We start from the raw sequence: 19,561 nt of genomic DNA, 5'->3' as shown, positions 1-19,561 counted from the left end.
TGGGTCTGCGTTCATGGAGGGAAGGACCTCCATGTTTTACAATTGGTGAGCATCCTGTCCTAAAACTCAAGTGGTCTGATTCCTACAAGATTGTACAAGGTGATAACACCTTCCTGGCCATGAGTGTTGGCCACTGAGGTTCAGGTGCAGAACACGGGTGATAATCGGCATCTTCTCTCGGCCCACGTGGTGGCTGGAGTGCTGTTTGACTGGCCACCGAACAGGGGGGCTCTGCAGGACATCAGGGTGCTTCCCGCCTGGAACAGCGGGACCGCTTCCTTCTTCCACCTGGTGCTCCCTTGCGCCCCAGCCGTGTGCTGCAATCTGCCAGGTGCTGCCAGGTCCTGGGTGCGCAAGCTGGGACTCCTGCCACAGAAGGGCACCCTGCGTGGCCCATGAGTGGAACTGTCCGGCCAACAGTTGGATTCAACTTAGGGTAGCAAGCGTTAGTACAGATGAGTGCTTCCCTTGGCCTGGGCTTCAGCCTTGAGCTTCCACTGCTGGATCCCTAGTCAACTCAGCACTGGTTTCTGAGAAGTATGCTCTGCTCTTTTCTGCTACTTCTGTTGTAAAAGAAGTGTCTGTGTGCCCGTGGGGCCCGTTCTGGGCTCTTGATTCTGTTCTGGGGTCGACTTGTCTGTCCCTGCTTCCAAACCACCAGCATCACCAACACCATCTGTGTCACTGTAGCTTTTATGCATCCACCTCGTTCCTCTTCAGAAGTGTCCTGGCTGGCCTTTGTCCTTCGTATTTCCAAATACATTTCAGAATCAGTTCATTAAATCCCACCAAATAAAAGTAAACCTTTCTGGATTTGGATTGGGATTGAAGGAATGGATTTGTTTGCGGAAAACTGAATATTCTAGTCCACGATTATGGTATGTTGTGTTGGGTTTTGTTTTGTTGTAAATACTTAGGGTATTTCCAGTGCCCAAATACAAGATTCCTGTGTGCCACCTGGGATGAGTTGTCCCCTCTGCCTCATTCCCTACACACTTAACTCTGGGTAGATCATTCCTCATTGTGACATGAACTTACGTTCAGGAAATGCCACACAGGTTTGCGTGCTCTTCTCCTGTCTCAGGGTAGAGGGGACAGCAGGAGACGGCGCTTCCCTTCTGGAAGGTGGGAGACGGAAAGGGGGAGGTTAATATTAAGGATGGCCGCTGATTCTGGAAACATGCATGAATACATAACAAGTGATTCCTTGATACTATGTTGCATCAGACCTTAAAAGAATTTAAACCCGAGTTTCCAAGCAGTGATCATCCTGTATAGCCAAGTAACTCAGGAAGTCCTCTGCTAGTATAAAAACTCCTATCAAAGTGGCCGTAGATTGTCTCAGGGGAGAAGAAAAAATGTAACTCCATAAATGTAACTGCTAGAAACCAAAGCTTTGTGGTGTGTTCTCATTTTATAGAGAGGTTGAGAGGATGGGGCAGCAGGTGCACCTGTGTGCTGAGGTCCCTTCCCTCATTGCTCCCGTGTGTGCGTGAAACTGGGCTTCCTGGGTTTCTTTGGTAATTGGCTGTGCCCACGAGCTCCAACCCTGCCTCACCACCGGCCCTGAGAGGATGAACAAATGAATGAACTATTGTGCAAGTAGATGAGCAAATAAAGACTTAGTACTGGGGGGAAAAAGGAGGTGATGCGTGTGTGTATGTGTTCGCGCGCATTCATGGAGTATCCACGATGTGCCAGGCCCCGGAATTGCACAGACAAAAAGGCAAGGACTCTGTCTTTGTGACGCTTACTGCGTTTTTCTGCACATTCGTCTGGATTTTCAACAAACACAGCCCTCATGCCCACCAGTAATGCTAGTTTTTCCTCTTTACGATCCTCCTGTTCTCACCCTTCTGTGGTGACCGTGCTCTGCAGCCCAGCATTGGACGCAAGCGGCAAAAGCAGCATCTTTGTTTTATTGTGAATCTCAATAAAGAGATCTGTACCAGATGAAGGACATTTCCATCTGTTCCTCGTTTGCTAATTTAAAAAAAAAATTGTGAATGGGTGTTGAATTTTGGTAAATGCTTTTTCCTACATCTTTGAGATAATCATAATTTAAAATCTTTCCACATTTGATTTTTAAAATATAAATCACATTTATTGAGCTATAATTACATACAACAAAATGCATCCATTTTTAGTTCCTAGTTAATGAGCTTTAAAAAAAAAAAAAGTGTATACACATGTGGCCACCACCTCAGTCGAGGTGTGGAACATTCTGACTACCCCAGGGCTCCTTCTTGGCCCTTGGCAGCCAGCCCCCCATCCCCTGCCCGTAGGCAACCACTGAAGTGCCTTCTGTCAATGATTCATTTTTGCCTTTTAGAGAGTCTCATAGAAATGGAATCATACAGCGTGTACTGTTTTGTGTCTGGCCTGTTTCCTGAGCGTGTTTCTGAGATGCAGCCATCCTGCTGCACGTACCAGCCATCCGTACAGTGGAGTAAGTGTCCCATTGTACACTCGTGCCCTAACGTGTGTGTTCACCAGTTGACAGGCATAGGAGTTGTTTCCAGGCTGGGACTGTCAGAGACATTTGCATACAAGTGTTGATGTAGTTATGTGCTTTCATTTCTGTTTTGTAATTATTGGCTGTTACTAGACGGCGTAGTAAATATACATTGGTCTTTATAAGAAATGGTGATACACCCCCCCGCCGCCACCCCCCCCACGTGACTGTGGTGGTCTCCGTCCCCAGCAGCGTATCAGTTTGTTGTCTCCACCTTCCTTCACCTACCTGGTCTGTTCAGTCTTGGCGATTTTAGCCATAGTCAGTGGGTGTTTGTGGTTTTGTTAGCATTTTCCTGATGACTGGTGAGGAACATCTTTTCACGTGCCTATTGGCCATTCCTGTAGCTTCTTTTACAGGGTGTCTGTTCTCATCTTTTACGGTTGTTTAAAGTTGGCTTGTTTGTCTCACTGACTTATGAGAATTTTTAAAACATATTATGCCTGCATGTCCTGGGTCAGATATGTGGGTGTGTTTCTCGAATATTTACTCCCAGTGTCTTGTCTTTTCCTTTTTGTAACAGTAGCTTCTAAAGGCTAAAAATTTTAATTTTGATGATGTTTTTGAATTTATTTATTTTTGCAGTTCATACTGTTTGTGTTCTAAGAAGTCTTTGTCTTTCCCAAGGGTCATTAAAGATCTTTCTCCTACATTTTCTTCTAGAAGTTTTGCAGCTGTGGATTTTACTTGATGGCTGAAATATGTTTTGTGTCAGTTACTTTTGTCACGTTAAGGCCAACCTGCCATTCCTGGTATCTGCCCAACATTGACACAATGTCATTTTTACATGGTGCTGGGTTTGTTAATACCGTTGACCCTTGAGCAACACGGTTTGAACTGCACATGTCCACATATATGTGGATTTTTTTTTCAATAAATTCAGTGCTGAAAATATATTTTCTTTTCCTCATGATTTTCTCAATGTTTTCTTTTTTGTAGCTTATTTTGTTGTAAGAATACATATATAATATGTACAATATACAAAATGTGTGTTGATCGACTCTAATACCTGTTTCGGCTATTGATAGTTAAGGTTTGGGAGTGTTAAAAGTTCTATGTGGGGTTTTGACTGTGTAGCACCCCCACCCCTGCTTGTGTTGTTCAAGGGTCAGCTCTACTGATTCTTCATCCATGTGTATAACATTAGCTCGTGGTCCCCTGAATTCTGCTCACAATAACTTTGAATTCATTTGGATGGTTTGTTCTTTGGATGTGGGTCTAACTCTCCAGTAGAGCTGCCTGGACTTTGAGTGGACAGTGACCTCTTGACCAAGAAGATGGGGTCTTTGAAGCTTAGAGAGAGGTGATCTGGAGATAGCCTGGCTACAGGAGAGACTGTGCCGTGGCTGCCGGTCAGAAATGGCAGAGGCGGAGGTTAGAGCCCCTCCGGCTGTTGGGGCTTTACACCTGCCGGGCTGTGATGTCCCACTCAGTATCAGAGGCCTGGTGTGTTCTTGGTGGAGCCATCAAAGAAGATGTTGCCCAGAGGCCCTGTTTGCCCTGGGGACCTCGCAGGCAGTGGGTGTTTGGGTGGGGTTGCCTGGATCCCTAGAGGCTCCTCTGCCGGGACTCGCACAGTTGGAAGTTGCCTGGGCAAAGCCAGTTTGAATAAGGAAAGCCTTCTTAGGCCAGCTGTCCTCATATTCTGGGAAAGGAATGGAATGAATTCCTGCTTCCTGAAGGATGACCGGAGCTCTGCCCCAGAGAAGGAGCTCAGATCTCCTGTGCTGGGGGCAGTCCCTCAGAGGTCCTCTCCCTCCCCTCGCCCCACTTGCCCTGCTGCCCAAGTGCATCTCTCCCGCATCCTGCAAGCTGCTGCTGAGGACTGAGATTTGGAGCCTGTCCCAGTCCGTTCACTATCAATCCTTCGCATGTTTCCCTTACGAGGGGCTTTCGGGGCCCAGGCGGGCATCACGGCCTTTCCTGTCTGTATTTCGAGGCATTGTGTGTAAGAAGGGTCAAGTATTTGGTGAGTTGAATCAGAATGCCCCCAAACCGCCCTGAAATGCTGCCGGAGAGGTGCTAAGTGGGGCTCTAGGGAGCAAACCTGCACAGGGTGTGGGTGGGCCTTGCTTTGCCCTGAGCCAGCAGGACAGCTGAGCTGCATGTGGCTGTTCAGAGTGTGTTTCTTCATGTGTCCCTGCTGAGCTGTGGCCAGGCAGGCGCAGGGGGCGAGGGGGGCACCGCAGCGGAACGGTTTCTGGGCATTCGCTGGAATTCGGCTGCTGTGATGCCCGGGGAGCACGCGGCGGCAGCCTCGAGTGCTTACAGTAACGAAGATCCTGTTTCAGGCTCGGGGCCCTGCAGGTCATTGACCATCCCTGTTGGGTCAGCCTGGACCTGGGCTTTGTCGACCTTACGGTCTTTGTTCTGGAGGCCGGACTGAAAGGGCAGCAGCACCCAGGGTGCATGCTTACAGCAGACCGCAGGAGCGCCAGAGGCCAAGCCAGTCCCACACACCCCTGGAGAGCCTTGGCTTGGGTCACCTCCTCTGACTTTCCAGGGACCAGAGCAAGGCCACAGGCGAGCCAGCACCAGTGTCAGTCAGGGCGGGATTACACGCTGCTCTGGTGGGAGGCCCCACGGAGTCTGCCGTGAAGCGTATGCTGCACAATCCTGCAGCTCTGGGCCCGGACCCCCACGCACGCCGGCCCTCTCTTCAGCTTCTCCAGGGAGGTCTGGATGCGTGCGATGTCTGCTGCACGTGGCGTGCACAGCCCGGCGTGGAGGAGGTGCTCCCGTGTCTGAGTGACGGACCGAATGAGCGTCAACCCACTGATGGTTCTGATTTGATTCTTGATAGAAGAGCGTTTAAAGTCCTATCGCGAAAAGGAGCCATAGGTCTTAGAAAATCGCTCATAAGCCAATGTTAGAAGAGCGCTGTCCTTGTATGCCAGTTCTCTGACTTTATTGACGTTTTGCTTGAATTCTGTCCTTTTTCAGGGAAATAGTGGAACATATGGTCCAGCACTTTAAAACACAGATCTTCGGGGATCGGAAACCAGTGTTTGATGGAAGAAAGAATCTCTACACAGCGATGCCGCTTCCAATTGGGAGGGATAAGGTAAGCTTACAGGGATGCGTTTGGAACAAATAATGTGCAATGAAGTAAAATTCACACGTGTCGTCACAGATTAAGTCACCTGGGAGGAAAGTGCTCCTGGTGGCTGTGTGCCGCAGGTAGAAACTACCTTCCATGTGTTGTGCTTGTCTGTGTCAGAGGGGCAGGTTGGCGAGGTTCAGAGACAGGGCTTCTTGGAACTATACTTTTAAGTGTCACACACGCACATACCGCACACTGGGTACACAAGCACAGACTGCACACACGCCGTACGCACATGCCGCGCACCGCCATCAGACAGGGGCCCGGATCGTGTGGTGAGACTGTAAAGCCCCCTGGAAGAGCACGTTTGCTGGGGCGTAGGAGTGTGTGACGAAGACCGTGAAATCAGCTGAGGTCCACCCGCGGCCTGTGTTCCCACTGAACAATAATCCTCCATCATTAAGCAACACATGTAGTGCTTGTATTAAAATATATCACCTTTTCTTATTGTTTTGCCATCATCCTGGCTTTACCTAAAGAGTAATATAATTTCTGTCCAGACGTTGTCACTTCTTGGCACATCTTCCAACAAATGGGCCGGTCCAGGGTGGTAACAGGTGCTCTTCTTGAATAGGAGAGCAAAGCTCAGCTCAGAAGTCATCTTCACACAAACTTTAAAGACAACGCAGCCGAGGAACAAGTATCTTAATGACTGTCCCAGTGAGAGCAGTGAGGTTGATTCGCTCTGGGAATGACCTACGCAGTTAGCTGCTTAAGGCCCTGGGTCCCTGGGAAGGAGTGGAGCTCGGCGCTCTCAGAGTCAGGCTGCTGGCCAGTGAGCTGCAGGTTCTCCACGGGCATTTCATGGTTTTGCTCTTAAGCTTTTTGATAATCTTAGCATGACTGAGCTCCTGGCACTCGTCTGAACTGCCAGGAGACCGGGTGGCTCCGGCGCAGGCGGTGCAGCTCGGACGTGGCCGTGCTCTGATAACAGTAGCATCGGTTGTGCTGGAGGGAGGGCCGGTGGTGATAAGGCTCCTTACCAGCCGGTCTCCAGGGGTCACGAGATAACAGTGGTGCGCGGCGGGGCACTGCGGGCTGGGCTGCGGGGTGACTGACGTGGGCTTTCTGAATTTGAGGGAGGCCGAGACCCCCTGTGCCTGTCTGCTGAGTGGGATCAAGCCTCGCAAAGAAGCATGTTGGTGCCTTTGAAACTTATTGATTATGGAGCTTTGTGTGGAGTTTGCACATTTGTTTTTGTTTAAAGTTGTGTAAGAAAAAAAGCATAAGGAGTTTATTCACAGTTTGTACATATTTATAATTAGACATGAGGCGGGGCATAGAAATATTTTTGCTTCAGAATGGGTGGGGGAGTCGATACAGCGTTTCGACGTGAAACTTGCCTTTAGAGAAGTTAACCAGACTCGGGTAAAAATCGATGTGATTCGGGTCCCTGCTTTGCCCTGTCTGATGGTGGGACTGTGGGTAAGCCATCTCACCTTGCCAAGCCCCAAGGGGGGGTGTACAGAGGCCTCCTCCAGGGTTCTCGTGAAAACTGAGTGAATCCAGCCCAGGAAGGGTGTCTCCACCAGTGATGACTCTGTCTGTGTCCCTGAGGTGGGTTCTGGGCGGGGGGAGGGTGTCTGCATTTCTAAAAAGCAGCTCCCAGGTGATGCCCACGCTGCTGGTCCCAAATCATACCTTTGAGTTGTCAGGGTTTAAACGTCGTAATGACCATGCCTGGGTCACAGCACACACCTTGCGGATACCGGTGGTCGTGGGTGGTGGTCTGAGAGGTCCGGGTGTGCCCTCCGTGCTCACTGCCCTGTACGGAGAGGGTGTTCGCCGTCTCTCCGCTTGAACCCACCCTTTTGTGCATCCTGCAGATGAGCCTGGAGAGCCTCCCCCGGCCACTCCTCGTCATTTTTAAGTTTCTGTCAAACAGTTGCGATGTGCAGACATGAGTCTCTTCTGCTTGACATCTGATATGATGTGACCCCCCCACTCCTGCTCCCATATACTCCCCTCTTGTAGCAAATTGTCTCACTGCTGTTTTCTTTTACATTTGCTTTTTTTTTTTTTTTTTTTTCTTTCTGTGAAGCACTTTGTGTGGTGGGCACTTCTGTAGTAAGAGAGAAAACGTTAACTGTCCCTCACCCTGTGTCTGCCAGCAGCTGGGTGGGAACTGCATGTAGGTGACTCACGTCAAGGTCTGCTCACATGTTCCCCACCCCCTACTGTCTCCTGCCTAAGTAGCTCCCACACCTTAATTCCAGCCCCAGAGTGGAAGGAGAGGCCCTGTGGCCCAGGCCAGGCCCTCACTTCTCAGAATTGAGACTGAGGATGTTGTAGGAGTTCATCACTATTTTGGCTCTGACTCCTGGGCCTTCTTGGCAGTAACAGGATACGATTTGCAAGATCAGAATGTGTCGTTGGTTGCTCCTGGCACTGTGTCCAGCCGTGGGCCCCTCTTTGGGTCTTTAGCTTCTTGCAGCTGCAGGCTGTCTCCGTTTATTCAGGGAAGGCTTGAGTGTCTCCTTTCTGGAGGGAGGTGATGTCAGGCCGGGGGCACATCTTGAAAAGGTGACCGACCCTGCGTGGAAGGCCTTCACCGTGGGGGAGCACAGCCAGCACAAGGTGTCCTGCCTGGCACTCCTGCCTGTGCCCCAGATCAAGCCGGGCCGCGAGCACTTACCTGTGACTGTTGACTTGAGATACAGGGTGTTGGGGTTCTGGGCAAGGCAGAGGGGCTTCTGGGCTGGCTTGGGGGGTCAGGAGGTTAGAGGGCAGAGGCAGTCGCCAAGGGAGCCGTCCATCTGGTCCCTTCCTTGGGCAGCATCCAGGTAAGGATGGCTTGGCCTTGTCTGCTCTTTGGGGCTATTCTGCTGCCTTTCAGGGCTGAGGGTCCCCCCAGTAGAGCCACGGTGTCTGTCAAAGTGCCTTGAACCCAGCTGGCCCAGGTCAGAGGTGCTCAGCGGGCGTTGCTTACACCCGGCAGAGCCGCCACTTGACGTCCCTGCTGCTCCCACCTAATGAGGTGACTGGTGTCCACACCTCTCGCAGATGTACTAGGAAGGACTGTGGCTTGTTCCAAAGTGATTTGGAGGGACGACAGTTGGCTTTTTGAAGAGATTGGTCGCAGAGCAGTCACGGATGGCCTTCCGTATCCGCCCCCGCGCACATCTGACACGGGCGTGACCAGCACACACACCCCCCCACACACCGGAAAGGGCCTGTGGCCTGGGCAGTGGCCGCGCAGCCTCCGTGGGTGGCGAGTGGCCCCTCCCAGTGCGTGGCCCCGGCGCCCTGCCAGGGCTGCCCGACTCTCTTGGAAGCAGGTGGCGGTGAGTTCCCAGGGCCTCGGCCACACGACAGCCGAGTTGTGGATGAGAAAACACTGTTGAAACGCACCTGCCTCCTGCGTATGCAGTTTCTCATGATGGTGCTCGTCTCTGCCTCCCCTGTGTAGGTGCCGACACGGACTGTCCCCCTGGTGACTTTGAGGCGCAGGGACTGAGTGTGGGGCTTGGTCTGTCTGGAGAGGCTGGATTTCACAGCTGGCTCCCCCTTCCCCGGGCCCAGGTTGGTGCCGAAAGCTGGTGTTCGGGGGTCTGTGCGCAGAGGATGGCAGTGGTCGCATTGCTGTGTCCCAGACAGCTGCCTGCAGGTGCCGGCAGGTGCTCTGGGAGGCGGGCGGGCTCCAGGGAGCCACCTACCCAAGCTTGGGGCCTGCGAGGTTGCAGAGCCAGGGGCCCCGGCGTCCCACGCCTCCAGTCTATGGCCTTGAGCTGCTGCGTTGTTGGGGTCGCGGGCTGCAGGGGGTTTAGAAATGGATCTTGGTGTGTGGACGGACTCTGCTGCCAGCGGCCCAGCCCGGCGTGAGGATGTCCTCAGGCTTGTGTCACAGCTGACGCCCAGCGCCACCCTGCCCCGTGATGGGGCATTTCTCCCGAAGTCGCCGCTACCCCAAAGCTGTCATAGGTGTGCCAGGCAGCCTCTTGGCACCGTGTCCGGCAGGGAAGAGGCTGGACTGAATCCACTTAAAAATGTACATAAGAGGCAGCCTTGGTGGCTCAGCAGTTTAGCGCCTGCCTTCAGCCCAGGGCTGGAGTCCAGGGTCCTGGGATCGAGTCCCACACCGGGCTCCCTGCAGGGAGCCTGCTTCTCCCTCTGCCTGGGTCTCTGCCTCTCTATGTCTCTCATGAATGAGTGACTAAAATCGTTTTTTAAAAAATGTACATAAGGATCTTTTGCTGAAGGAAAACGCACCCCACTAAGTACCCCCGCCTTGGTTTGCTTATAGAGGCATTTCCCGCAGCTTTATGGAGGCATAATTGGCAAAGAAAACTGCACATATATTTAAAGTGTGCATGATGATTTGATAGATGTATATGTTGTGGAACGATCACCACAATTAAGTTAATCAGCACATCCATCACCTCACATAATTGCCACTTTTTCACTTTTTTTTTTTTTCACATTTTCTTAATTGATGTGGCAAAATGGCATGGCAGGGCTTTTCTTGCAAAGAAAAGTTTGGTGTGTTTCTCTGAACGCCTCATTACTTCATAGAAACATCTTTGAGGCCGGACTCTAATCTCCTTAAGGACAGTCCCCCCGTGGCTGCTTGCTCACAGTCCTGCAGGATCGTGGGGTGGGGGGGTGGGGAGGTTCAGACTATTATTTTTAATTGGAGGATAGTGGCCATGCAGTGTTACATTGGTTTCAGGTGTGCAGCATGGTGACAGGCAGTTCTGTACATGAGGAAACGCTCCCGCGGGGAGTGTGGTCACCACAGTCCCCGTGCGACGTCATGACAGTATCATTGGCCACTTTCCCCACGCTGCGCTTTCCATCCCTGTGACGTCCTTCCTTATACCTGGAGATCTGTGCCTCTTCGTCCCCTTCCCGTTCCGCCCATCCTCCCACCCCCCACCCCCGGGAACCACTATTCTCCGTATTTACAAATCTCTTTTTCTGTTTCTGTTCATTAGTTTTGTTTTTAAATTCCAGATATAAATGAAATCACATGGCATTTATCTTGCTCTGCAATCCTGCCAGCAATGCACATTTCCTATTTCTCCGCATCCTTGCCAACACTTTTTATTTTTCATCTTTTTGATTCTAGCTATTTGGACAGGTGTGAGGTGGCAGCTCCTTGTGGTTTTGGCCTTCCTGGTTCTAGCAGCTGTATGTGCATCCGTCACCTATGTCATTTCTTTCTGAAAGGGACCCGATCACGGAGACCTTCTGGGGCATGGTGTGGTGACTCTCTGGTCAGTCCCGAGGTCCATGCGCCTAGAAGCGTCTGTGCTCTCACTGCTGTGTCCTCGCTGGGCCTGGGCCACGGCCACTTAGTGGCTGTCAGGCGGGATGGTGCTCTGAGTGCTGCCGGGCAGGTGTCCTCTTGGACACGGGTGCAGGGGACTCCGCGCAGTCTGCTTGCTGCTCTCATGACGTGTGAATGTGGGGTAGTGAGTGTGTGTGAGGACGGAGCTCCTCAGGAGTTGAGAGGGGCCTGCAGGCCTCTCAAGTGAGGAGGGAGTGAGGAGTGCACAGGGGCTGTGCGGCTGGCACACTGGCCTGGGACGTGACTCCCCTGGCCTGCTGGGGGAGGGTGTTCCAGGCAGGTGGTGCACAGGCAGCGGGATGGACCCCCATTCCTTTGGGGACTCGCAGACTTGGAGGGCTGGGGTGGGCTGGGCACAGGGGCTGTGGCCATGCATCCGTGTTGTGCTGTACCGAGGGTGACAGCCCCCCAGTGAGCACGTGGGAAGTTCCACGGGCTACACTTTTAGTCTAAGCATCTGCGTTTTTATAATATGTAAAAAGTAGTGAATAAAGTCTCCCTTCCTGGGATCTTTGGATGTTCAGGGATAAAACGTACATAATCTGTCACATGTCAAGTTATCTTTTTTAAAGATTTTATTTGTTTATTCATTAGAGACACAGAGAGAGGCATAGACACAGGGAGAGGGAGAAGCAGGCCCACACAGGGAGCCCGATGCAGGACTTGATCCCGGGACCCCAGGATCATGCCCTGGGCCCAAGGCAGACGCTCAACCTCCTGAGCCACCCAGGTGCCCCTGTCACCTGTCAAATGAGATATTCCATCAATATTGGGAAGTATTGTTGGCAAATACTGAAATTGTTTCAATGACAGCTGAGTGGGGGTCTGTGTGCGCCAAGTGTTCAGAACGTCCCCCTCAGTGACCGAATAATGAACTGCAGGGTGGGTCACAAGTGGGGGAGTGAAGCGACGGGGTAAAGGTGGGGAGGCAAGGGGCGCTCGGGGGCGGGAGGAGAGGGGGGAGGGACTCGCTGTCTGCCTCGGGGAGTGAGTCCCTGGGGCCCGCTCCCGACCACCGTCCAGTACGCCAGCCGCTGGCCGCACGTGGCCGTGTAAGTGTGGACTCATGAAAAGTGCACAAAGCTGAAAATTCAGTCCCTCGGCCACACTGCCCACATTTCCACTGCTCAGTGGCCACAGGCGGCCAGCGGCCAGCGCCCTGGGCAGCATGGGAAGAGACTGTTTCCGTTATCACAAAAGTTCTCTTGGACAGAGCTGTTGGGGACCACTGAGCACTATTGTGGCAAATATTCTGAGGTTTGGCTGAGAATTTTAATTCCTTCGCAGGAGATTCTGATAGGTCTTGTAGTTGAAGCTTTTTTTCTCTGCGTTTTGTACCCGGAGGTGCACACAGTCTGTAGAAGAGCTTCTGGAAGTGTTGGCGGGTCCCCCCCTCCTGCGTTCTCTATTCGTTGTGGACCTGCCTAGTCAGAGAGGAAAGTTGAGGCACTGTAGGGGCGCGCACGCCCGCCTGGAGTCTGCAGTTGTTAGCATTTGGCTGTTTGTTTTACCACGTGTCTTCTGAGAAGGCTTTCTGTTTATGGTTTATTCACCGCAAACCTACCTTAAGGGACCCAGAACATGGGAGCTCCCAGACCCTCTGCAGTGTTCCCAGTTCCACTGGGAGTTAATCCCTGGGCCCCCGACTAGCTCCCCGCCCCCTGCCCGCGTCCCCTACCCCGTCTGGACCTGCTGTGTAGCGTCCGCCCTGCGCTGGCATGGCCTCCACGACACGGTCTGTCGCTGCTTGTCTCCCCTGGCCGCCTCTGTGCAGGGCCAGGGAGAAGTCCCAGGTCCCGCTGATTGCCGGCACTCATGGGCTAGGGCTATGTGCACGTCCCGCTGTGCGTGCTTGGACAAAGGATGGGCTGAACTTCCCTACCCAGTTCTGGAAGCTGACCCACTGCCCCCAACCTCCCAGCAGCTTCTCAGAGGCGAGTGTGAATAACCGTGTGCTCTGGATCTCCTCGCAGGTGGAGCTGGAGGTCACGTTGCCTGGAGAAGGAAAGGACCGCATCTTCAAGGTGTCCATCAAGTGGGTGTCCTGTGTGAGCTTACAGGCGTTACACGATGCACTTTCGGGGCGGCTGCCCAGCGTCCCCTTTGAGACGATCCAGGCCCTGGATGTGGTCATGAGGCATTTGCCATCCATGAGGTAAGGACCAAGGAAGCAGGAGCGTCTGCTTCTGACCCTGACCGTTCCCTGGAGGTCAGGAAATCTCTGTCCAAGGATGAGTGGATTTTTGGAGTCAGGGAGGTGATGGTCATGGATTTCTATGGTGAAAATTATAGCACTACTAACATGAAACGTTTTTAATATAAAAATCAGTCACCGGGGGCGCCTCCCTGGCTCAATCAGTAGAGGATGTGACTCTTGATACCAGGATTGTGAGCTCGAATCCCATGTTGGCCAGACATTACTTTAAAAAAATAAAAAGGAAAGAAAAAGTCATCTCCAGAATTCTCAGACTAGCACAAAAAGATGGCCTGCCCGTCTTCGTGCACACTGGGGATTAGTGTTCACTTGCCCAACACTGTGAGCCCCGCTCCGTGTCTCTGTGGCCTTCACGCATGGGACTCGTAACAGTAGGGTGATGCTCCCAGTGCCCCCCGATGGAGCCCCCACCGCCCGGAGGACACAGGCTGCGGAGGATGCCGGATGCTTCAGCCCATTGCTTTATTCCACATGGACGCCGGGACGGCTCGTGATTTCCCAGGTGTTGCACTAATTCCTTGTGTGACGGCCTCGAACAGGCCAGGCCACCTTGCCACATGCAGGCGCCTCGGGGTTCTGACCTGGGACACCTGCTCCTTCCAGGAGGGCGGCACCTGGTAGGGCCTCAGGGCTGTTGGGGTGAACCAGCGATGGGAGAGGGGCCTCCAGGCTGACCCCTCCCAGTAGGGGCAGAGCTCTAGGATTTGAAGGGCAGTGGGGCTTCCGTTGTCCCTCTGTGGGCGTGAGAGCACATGCTCCGAAGTGCCCCGTTGGATTTTCCCGGGACCCTGGTGTTCTCAGTTTCTAGGCCTGGGTGGGGGTGGCCTCATTCCCGGCCAGCTGGCACTCGTGGCGGGGAGCTTCCCCCAGGCCCCGGGGGATCATCCGTTACTGCTTGGAACTTGTGTTGGGAGGAAGGCAGGTGGATGCCAGAGAAAAAAATCTAGAAGGGTAGTTGCCAAAATGTTGAATACTTTTCAAATGAGCGGCAGAAATTACTGCGATTTTTGTTTCCTGGGTTCTTTTGAATTAATCACCATGTTACTATTACAATCAGGAGAAAAGTCTATTTTCACTTAGGAAAAATAATAGAGAAAGTGGCGGGATCAACATGTGTAAGGGGGAGAGAGATGGGACCGTGTCCGCAGTCCGGTTGTCGGCGCAGCCCATAGGGTGGACGACTCAACCCCTGAAGGACGCATCCTTAGTGATGACACGTCCCAGGTGACCAGGCACCGTTGGTGCTGCTGCCTCGAGAGCGTGTCCGCCTCCCTCACGTGACCTCTTGCCCCCGCACATGTGGGCACCCAGCCCCTAGGAGGTGTGCGAGGGTCCTCACACAGCGACCTGACCACCCCGCTCGTGAGGCCGGGCTCCTCCCGTCTCCCTCCGCGTATTGGGAGCCTGTCCTGCTGCATGAGACAGGGAGTGGACACCTGGGTGCCGCGTCTCTGCACACTCCTTGGCAAAGCAGCCAGGCTCCCTGGGGCCTGGGGCTGGTTCAGTCCAGCCGCCTCGGCCTGATTGTGGTTGACACTCGGCAGGTGCCCCTTCTGCCTGTGCCTGCACACACAGCACCCCTGTTCTAGGAAGGGGTGAAGCGCCATGCTCAGATAAGTCCTGGAGGATGAGCGTTAAAGCAGAGGGGAGGGGAGGGGTGTCAGACACCCGAGCTGAAGCCGACAACACCCCGTGCGCCCCAGGCCCTGCTCAGCCAGAGCCCGTGTGTGGCATCCAGAGGCACGGTGGGTGGGTGGCCGTGACTCCATAAGGACAGAAACGGCAGACTTGTTGGTGTGAGTCTTGGCCTGCATCACTGTTGCCGTGAGCGGCAGACCTGGAGTCAGCCCCACGGACACGGGGTCTCTTGTTTCAGGTACACCCCTGTGGGCCGCTCCTTCTTTACCGCGTCCGAGGGCTGCTCCAACCCCCTTGGCGGGGGCCGGGAAGTGTGGTTTGGCTTCCATCAGTCCGTCCGACCTTCTCTTTGGAAGATGATGTTGAATATTGATGGTGAGCGCAGCCCCAGTCTTTGTCGTGGGGCAGGGGCGGGGAGCACCCACGTGGCCCGTCCAGACGTGGCCTCTCACACCTGCTGCTGAGGTTCGGGGCACTGGGACGGGCCTGCATCCCTGACTCCTTCCCCGGTGCTGCTGCCCATCCCACCAGGCAGGGCCTGCCCTCAGTCTCCCCTTTTCCTTTTGTGGCCTGGTTGGTAGGACTGGGGGTTCGGGGCCAGCCTGGGGTGTGGTCTGCTGGCTGGTCGCCAGACTCGGGGTGGCCTGTCCTCCTGGGAGACTCAGTGTCAGATCACACAAGGGAACAAATACACCAGGAGACAGAAAGCCCGAGGCGATGGCTGTTGTGATCTGGCGGGTTTCACCTTAAGGCTAATTTTATTCTCAGAGGGGAGCTTGATCTTTGGGCTCCACCAACTGCATCCAGTTGGCCCTGAGCGGAAGGGGTCTCAGACGGCCTCCTCTGGCTCCGTCCCACCCGTAGGGCCTGCAGGTGGTCCCCAGGGGCCAGGCGGCCAGCCTGGAGGAGGCACCGTCGGGCACACATCATGCTTTTGCTTTTCTCTTTCCCATCTACAGTCTCAGCAACTGCATTTTATAAGGCACAGCCAGTAATCGAGTTTGTTTGTGAAGTTTTGGATTTTAAAAGTATTGAAGAACAACAGAAACCTCTGACAGATTCCCAAAGGGTAAAGTTTACCAAAGAAATCAAAGGTGGGTAAACAAACTGCCTTGCACGTCGGGCTGAGGTCCTTTCCCCTGCGCTGGGGCTCCTGGCAGGGGTGCGAGGGGGGAGAGTGATTAGCCATCGGATGAATTTAGCACAGAGATGAACTAAGCCCATTTCACAGAGCAGGATTAGTCATGTTCTAAATAAACGGCTTTCCACGTAGGGTGAGGAGCAGGTCACTGACCGGTGATGTCCAAGTCACTGGACTCGAGGACCAGAGAGCAGCAGGGTGGTTATAATCCACACCTCATGCTGTTCTGGAATGGGGAGCATGCTTTCATGCCTTGTCACGTGGCCCTCACAACCCTGGCAGTGTCCGGACCCACCGGGCCCAGTTTCCACTCAAGGAGACGCGGCCTGAGTGCAGTGGCCTGGCCCGGGCCTGTCCGCCCAACCGCGTAGAATTGGCTGGCACCTGTCGCCCGCGCCGCGAGCCACGCCCCCCCGGCACCTGTCCTCTCGGAGGGCTCTTTAAAGGCCATCAGAAGTGCCCGTTGCTAAAGATAACCCTGGAGGAAGCACAGAGTCTCAGCTGAGCCAACAGTCTCTTTTATCTTTAAGAACAGTGTCCAGCCTCTGGCCTTGGCATTTCTGGAGCAGAAGGGGCATCCCTGTGGGTGAGATGGGCCCAGAGGTCCCCCCTTCATGGCGAGTGCAGCCCTGCAGCTGCTCCAGGACACCCTCCGCTTGGGTCTGACACCGGTGACAGCCGGTGCGGGGAAGTGGGGCCTACGCCCCAGGCCCGGTGGGCCTTGACACTGAACTCGGCTGCTCTGTGTTGCCAGGTCTAAAGGTGGAGATAACGCACTGCGGGCAGATGAAGAGGAAGTACCGCGTCTGCAACGTGACCCGGCGGCCCGCCAGTCACCAAACGTAAACGGCCTTAGTCCCCCACTCAGATCAGTTCTGGCGCTCACTGTCGCTCTGAGGTTCAGACTCTAGAGCAGTGACCCTTCTGTTAAGAATTCATTTCATTGTGGTTAAAAATTCTAGAGCTATACCTCTGGCTCAGTAGAGCCAAACCCACACCTAAAGAAATAAAGTAATGAAATTATATCCCGTGGGGTGGGAAGGGGTTGGTGGCTCCCTGTCGATTTTCCTTCCTGAATTTTACAGGTGAGAGAGGAACGTTTTTGTTTGTTCTTCAACCCTCAGGGCTGAGCAGGGACCAGTGGGCACAGCCCACCACAGGGACGGCTAGTGTCCTTATTTGTCCCCAGTTCCTTACACATGCTGTAGACACCTGCGATCTGGGACTATTGCCTATTCTATGCATATAGGTATTTTTTATTTCTCAACTCCAGAGATAATATGCAAGTTCACGAACTGCGTACCTGGAGGGCGTGATTTGGTTCTGACCCCCTCGAACGTGCTTGGACGTTAGCCCCCCACACCCCGCCACCACCTTCTTCGGCGTTCGCGGACGGGCCCCTGCAAGCGGCCCTGCTGAGCCGGCGCCGGCCCACTGCCCGTCCCCGGGGGCGCCACAGAGCTCCTGGCCTGAGCCCCGTCTCCGCTTCCCTAGGTTCCCGCTCCAGCAGGAGAGCGGGCAGACGGTGGAGTGCACAGTGGCCCAGTACTTCAAGGACAGGCACAAGCTGGTTCTGCGCTACCCCCACCTCCCATGTTTACAAGTCGGACAGGAGCAGAAACACACCTACCTTCCCCTCGAGGCAAGTGTCATGTCCCGTCCCCGCTGCCTGGGGCTGGCGGGAGGGCCCCGGCGGGCACCCCTCACACCCACCTCCCCGTGAATGAACCGGTGGGACTCCCGTGGGACTCCCGTGGGACTCCCGTGCCGATCGGGGACGCACCCGTTGTGCCCAGCAGGCAGGCCCCTTGCTCGAGGGGGAGGATGCACAGAAAAGCTACGATTCCTTCACCTTGCCGGGGAAAGATTAAATGCTAAACGGAGACCCAAGTTTTAACTCTTTGCTGCGAGTGCCTTAAACTCTGGACGGGTCCAGTTACCCAGACATCCGGCTGGTTCGGCTGCGCCCTGGTCCGGAAGGCCGGCCTCCTCCCCAGCAGCGGCAGCCTCCTGGTCCCATGCTGTGAGGTTCCCAGCTCGGGTTGGTGCCAGGCCAGGCCCATCTAGGAGGGCCTCCTGTCGCTGGCAGATTTCAGGGCAGCCACCACGGGGTCTGCGAGGCGCATCACCCTTTGTGGCTACGAGACGGCAGCGTCACAGGTGGAGCCAGGGCACCAGCCCCACGCCCAGCTCAGACCCGTGCCCGGCTCCCAGCACGGGGGCTGACGCCCTGTCTGCGTCTCTTCCTAGGTCTGTAACATAGTAGCAGGACAGAGATGTATCAAAAAGCTGACCGACAATCAGACCTCAACCATGATCAGAGCGACTGCCAGGTCAGCGCCGGATCGGCAAGAAGAGATTAGCAAGCTGGTGAGCACCGCGCTCGCAGGGCCAGGCCGGGGCTGGGGACGCCACGGGGAATGCAGTACCTGCTGCCGGGCCAGGGAGCCCCTGAGGCTTTGGACGGACACGGCTTATTTTTTCTTTCCTTTTCAAGATGCGAAGTGCAAGTTTTAACACAGATCCGTATGTTCGTGAATTTGGAATTATGGTCAAGGACGAGATGACAGACGTGACCGGGCGGGTCCTCCAGCCACCCTCCATCCTCTATGGGGGCAGGGTACGTGCACAGCAGGGCCCGGGGGGCATGCGTGGGTGTCTGCCAGACAATGGTGGAGCAGCGGCTTTTGAACCCAGGTCAGAACCATCGCCAAGTGTAGACCATGGTCGAAGTGAGGGATTCTTGCCACCGTAGTTGGCAGGCGTTAGGGGCCTCAGGAAGCACGGAGTTGCTGGGCCGCTGGAGGATTTTCAGCATTACCCTTTATCTTTTCAAAGGGTGATTTTTATTATCCCATTAAAACCTAGAAAGCAGTGTTCTTTGTGTGATGGGTACTCTGCTCGTGATGAATTATTTTCCGGGAGCTCGTACTGCTTTTCTATTTTTTAAACTTTGGTTTTGGGAGTATCTGGTGGCAAACAGAGCTGTTAGTCCCTCAGGTTTTTGTTCATTTGTTTTCACTCATGTAATGCCTGGCTTCAGCGCATAATAATGCCGTACCGTCTGTTGAGCCCTGCAGAGCTCCTGAGAAGGGCCCTCACATACTCCTCAGGGCTCCCCAGACGCAGAGCGCGGTGCTGCTGGATGGGCAGCTGGTCCTCAGGACCTGTAGCAAAACTAGTTTTGTTTGCAGGGTTTTTCCCTTTCTCATTGTAACGTGTAAGTTCTGCTTTTTAAAATGTTCCAAAATTACAAAAGGTAGAAGGAATTACAGGAGCAGAGGGCACCTGGCTGGCTCGCTCGGGAGAGCGTGCGACTCCGAATGTCAGGTCACGAGTTTGAGCCCCATGTTGAGCGTGGAGCCTACTTACAAAACAACCGCGACGAAGCAGAGGGTTACAGGAAGAAGTCTCAGTTGCTCTCCCAGGAAGGGCCCGGTGTTCCCTTTATCCTTTGTAAAGCTGTCCAGGGATGATTCACATGTTTTCACCCCTTCCACTGCAAATAGTAACATTAAATACACTTCTTTTAACTCAAAACCGTCACTTAGAGCACATGGAGGTCTTGGAGATGGCTCTGCATGTATGTGACGCATGGCTTGTTCTTTTGGACTCTTACCATGTGGTGTTCTGCATGGGGGGGAGGGGGGTGTCCCTGT

At 54.0% G+C, this 19,561-nt stretch overlaps 1 protein-coding gene across 3 annotated transcripts in view; it reads left to right on the top strand.

Annotated features, from left to right (window-relative positions):
• The window catches only part of AGO2 (argonaute RISC catalytic component 2), a 111,736-nt gene that overhangs the window by 62,910 nt on the left and 29,265 nt on the right, over positions 1-19,561 (top strand). For all 3 annotated transcript variants that reach the window (XM_072774634.1, XM_072774635.1, XM_072774636.1), the window contains 8 exons: positions 5,459-5,579; positions 12,882-13,063; positions 15,000-15,136; positions 15,721-15,855; positions 16,657-16,744; positions 17,397-17,544; positions 18,153-18,272; positions 18,400-18,522. In XM_072774634.1, coding sequence (XP_072630735.1) covers positions 5,459-5,579; positions 12,882-13,063; positions 15,000-15,136; positions 15,721-15,855; positions 16,657-16,744; positions 17,397-17,544; positions 18,153-18,272; positions 18,400-18,522 — 1,054 coding nt within the window. The remainder of the gene's footprint in view (positions 1-5,458; positions 5,580-12,881; positions 13,064-14,999; positions 15,137-15,720; positions 15,856-16,656; positions 16,745-17,396; positions 17,545-18,152; positions 18,273-18,399; positions 18,523-19,561) is intronic.

Source organism: Canis lupus, chromosome 14 (genome assembly GCF_048164855.1).
Source record: "Canis lupus baileyi chromosome 14, mCanLup2.hap1, whole genome shotgun sequence".
Classification (NCBI taxonomy): domain Eukaryota; kingdom Metazoa; phylum Chordata; class Mammalia; order Carnivora; family Canidae; genus Canis; species Canis lupus.
The sequence above is the reverse complement of the archived record's forward strand: the minus strand, read 5'-3'. Positions and strand labels throughout refer to the sequence as shown.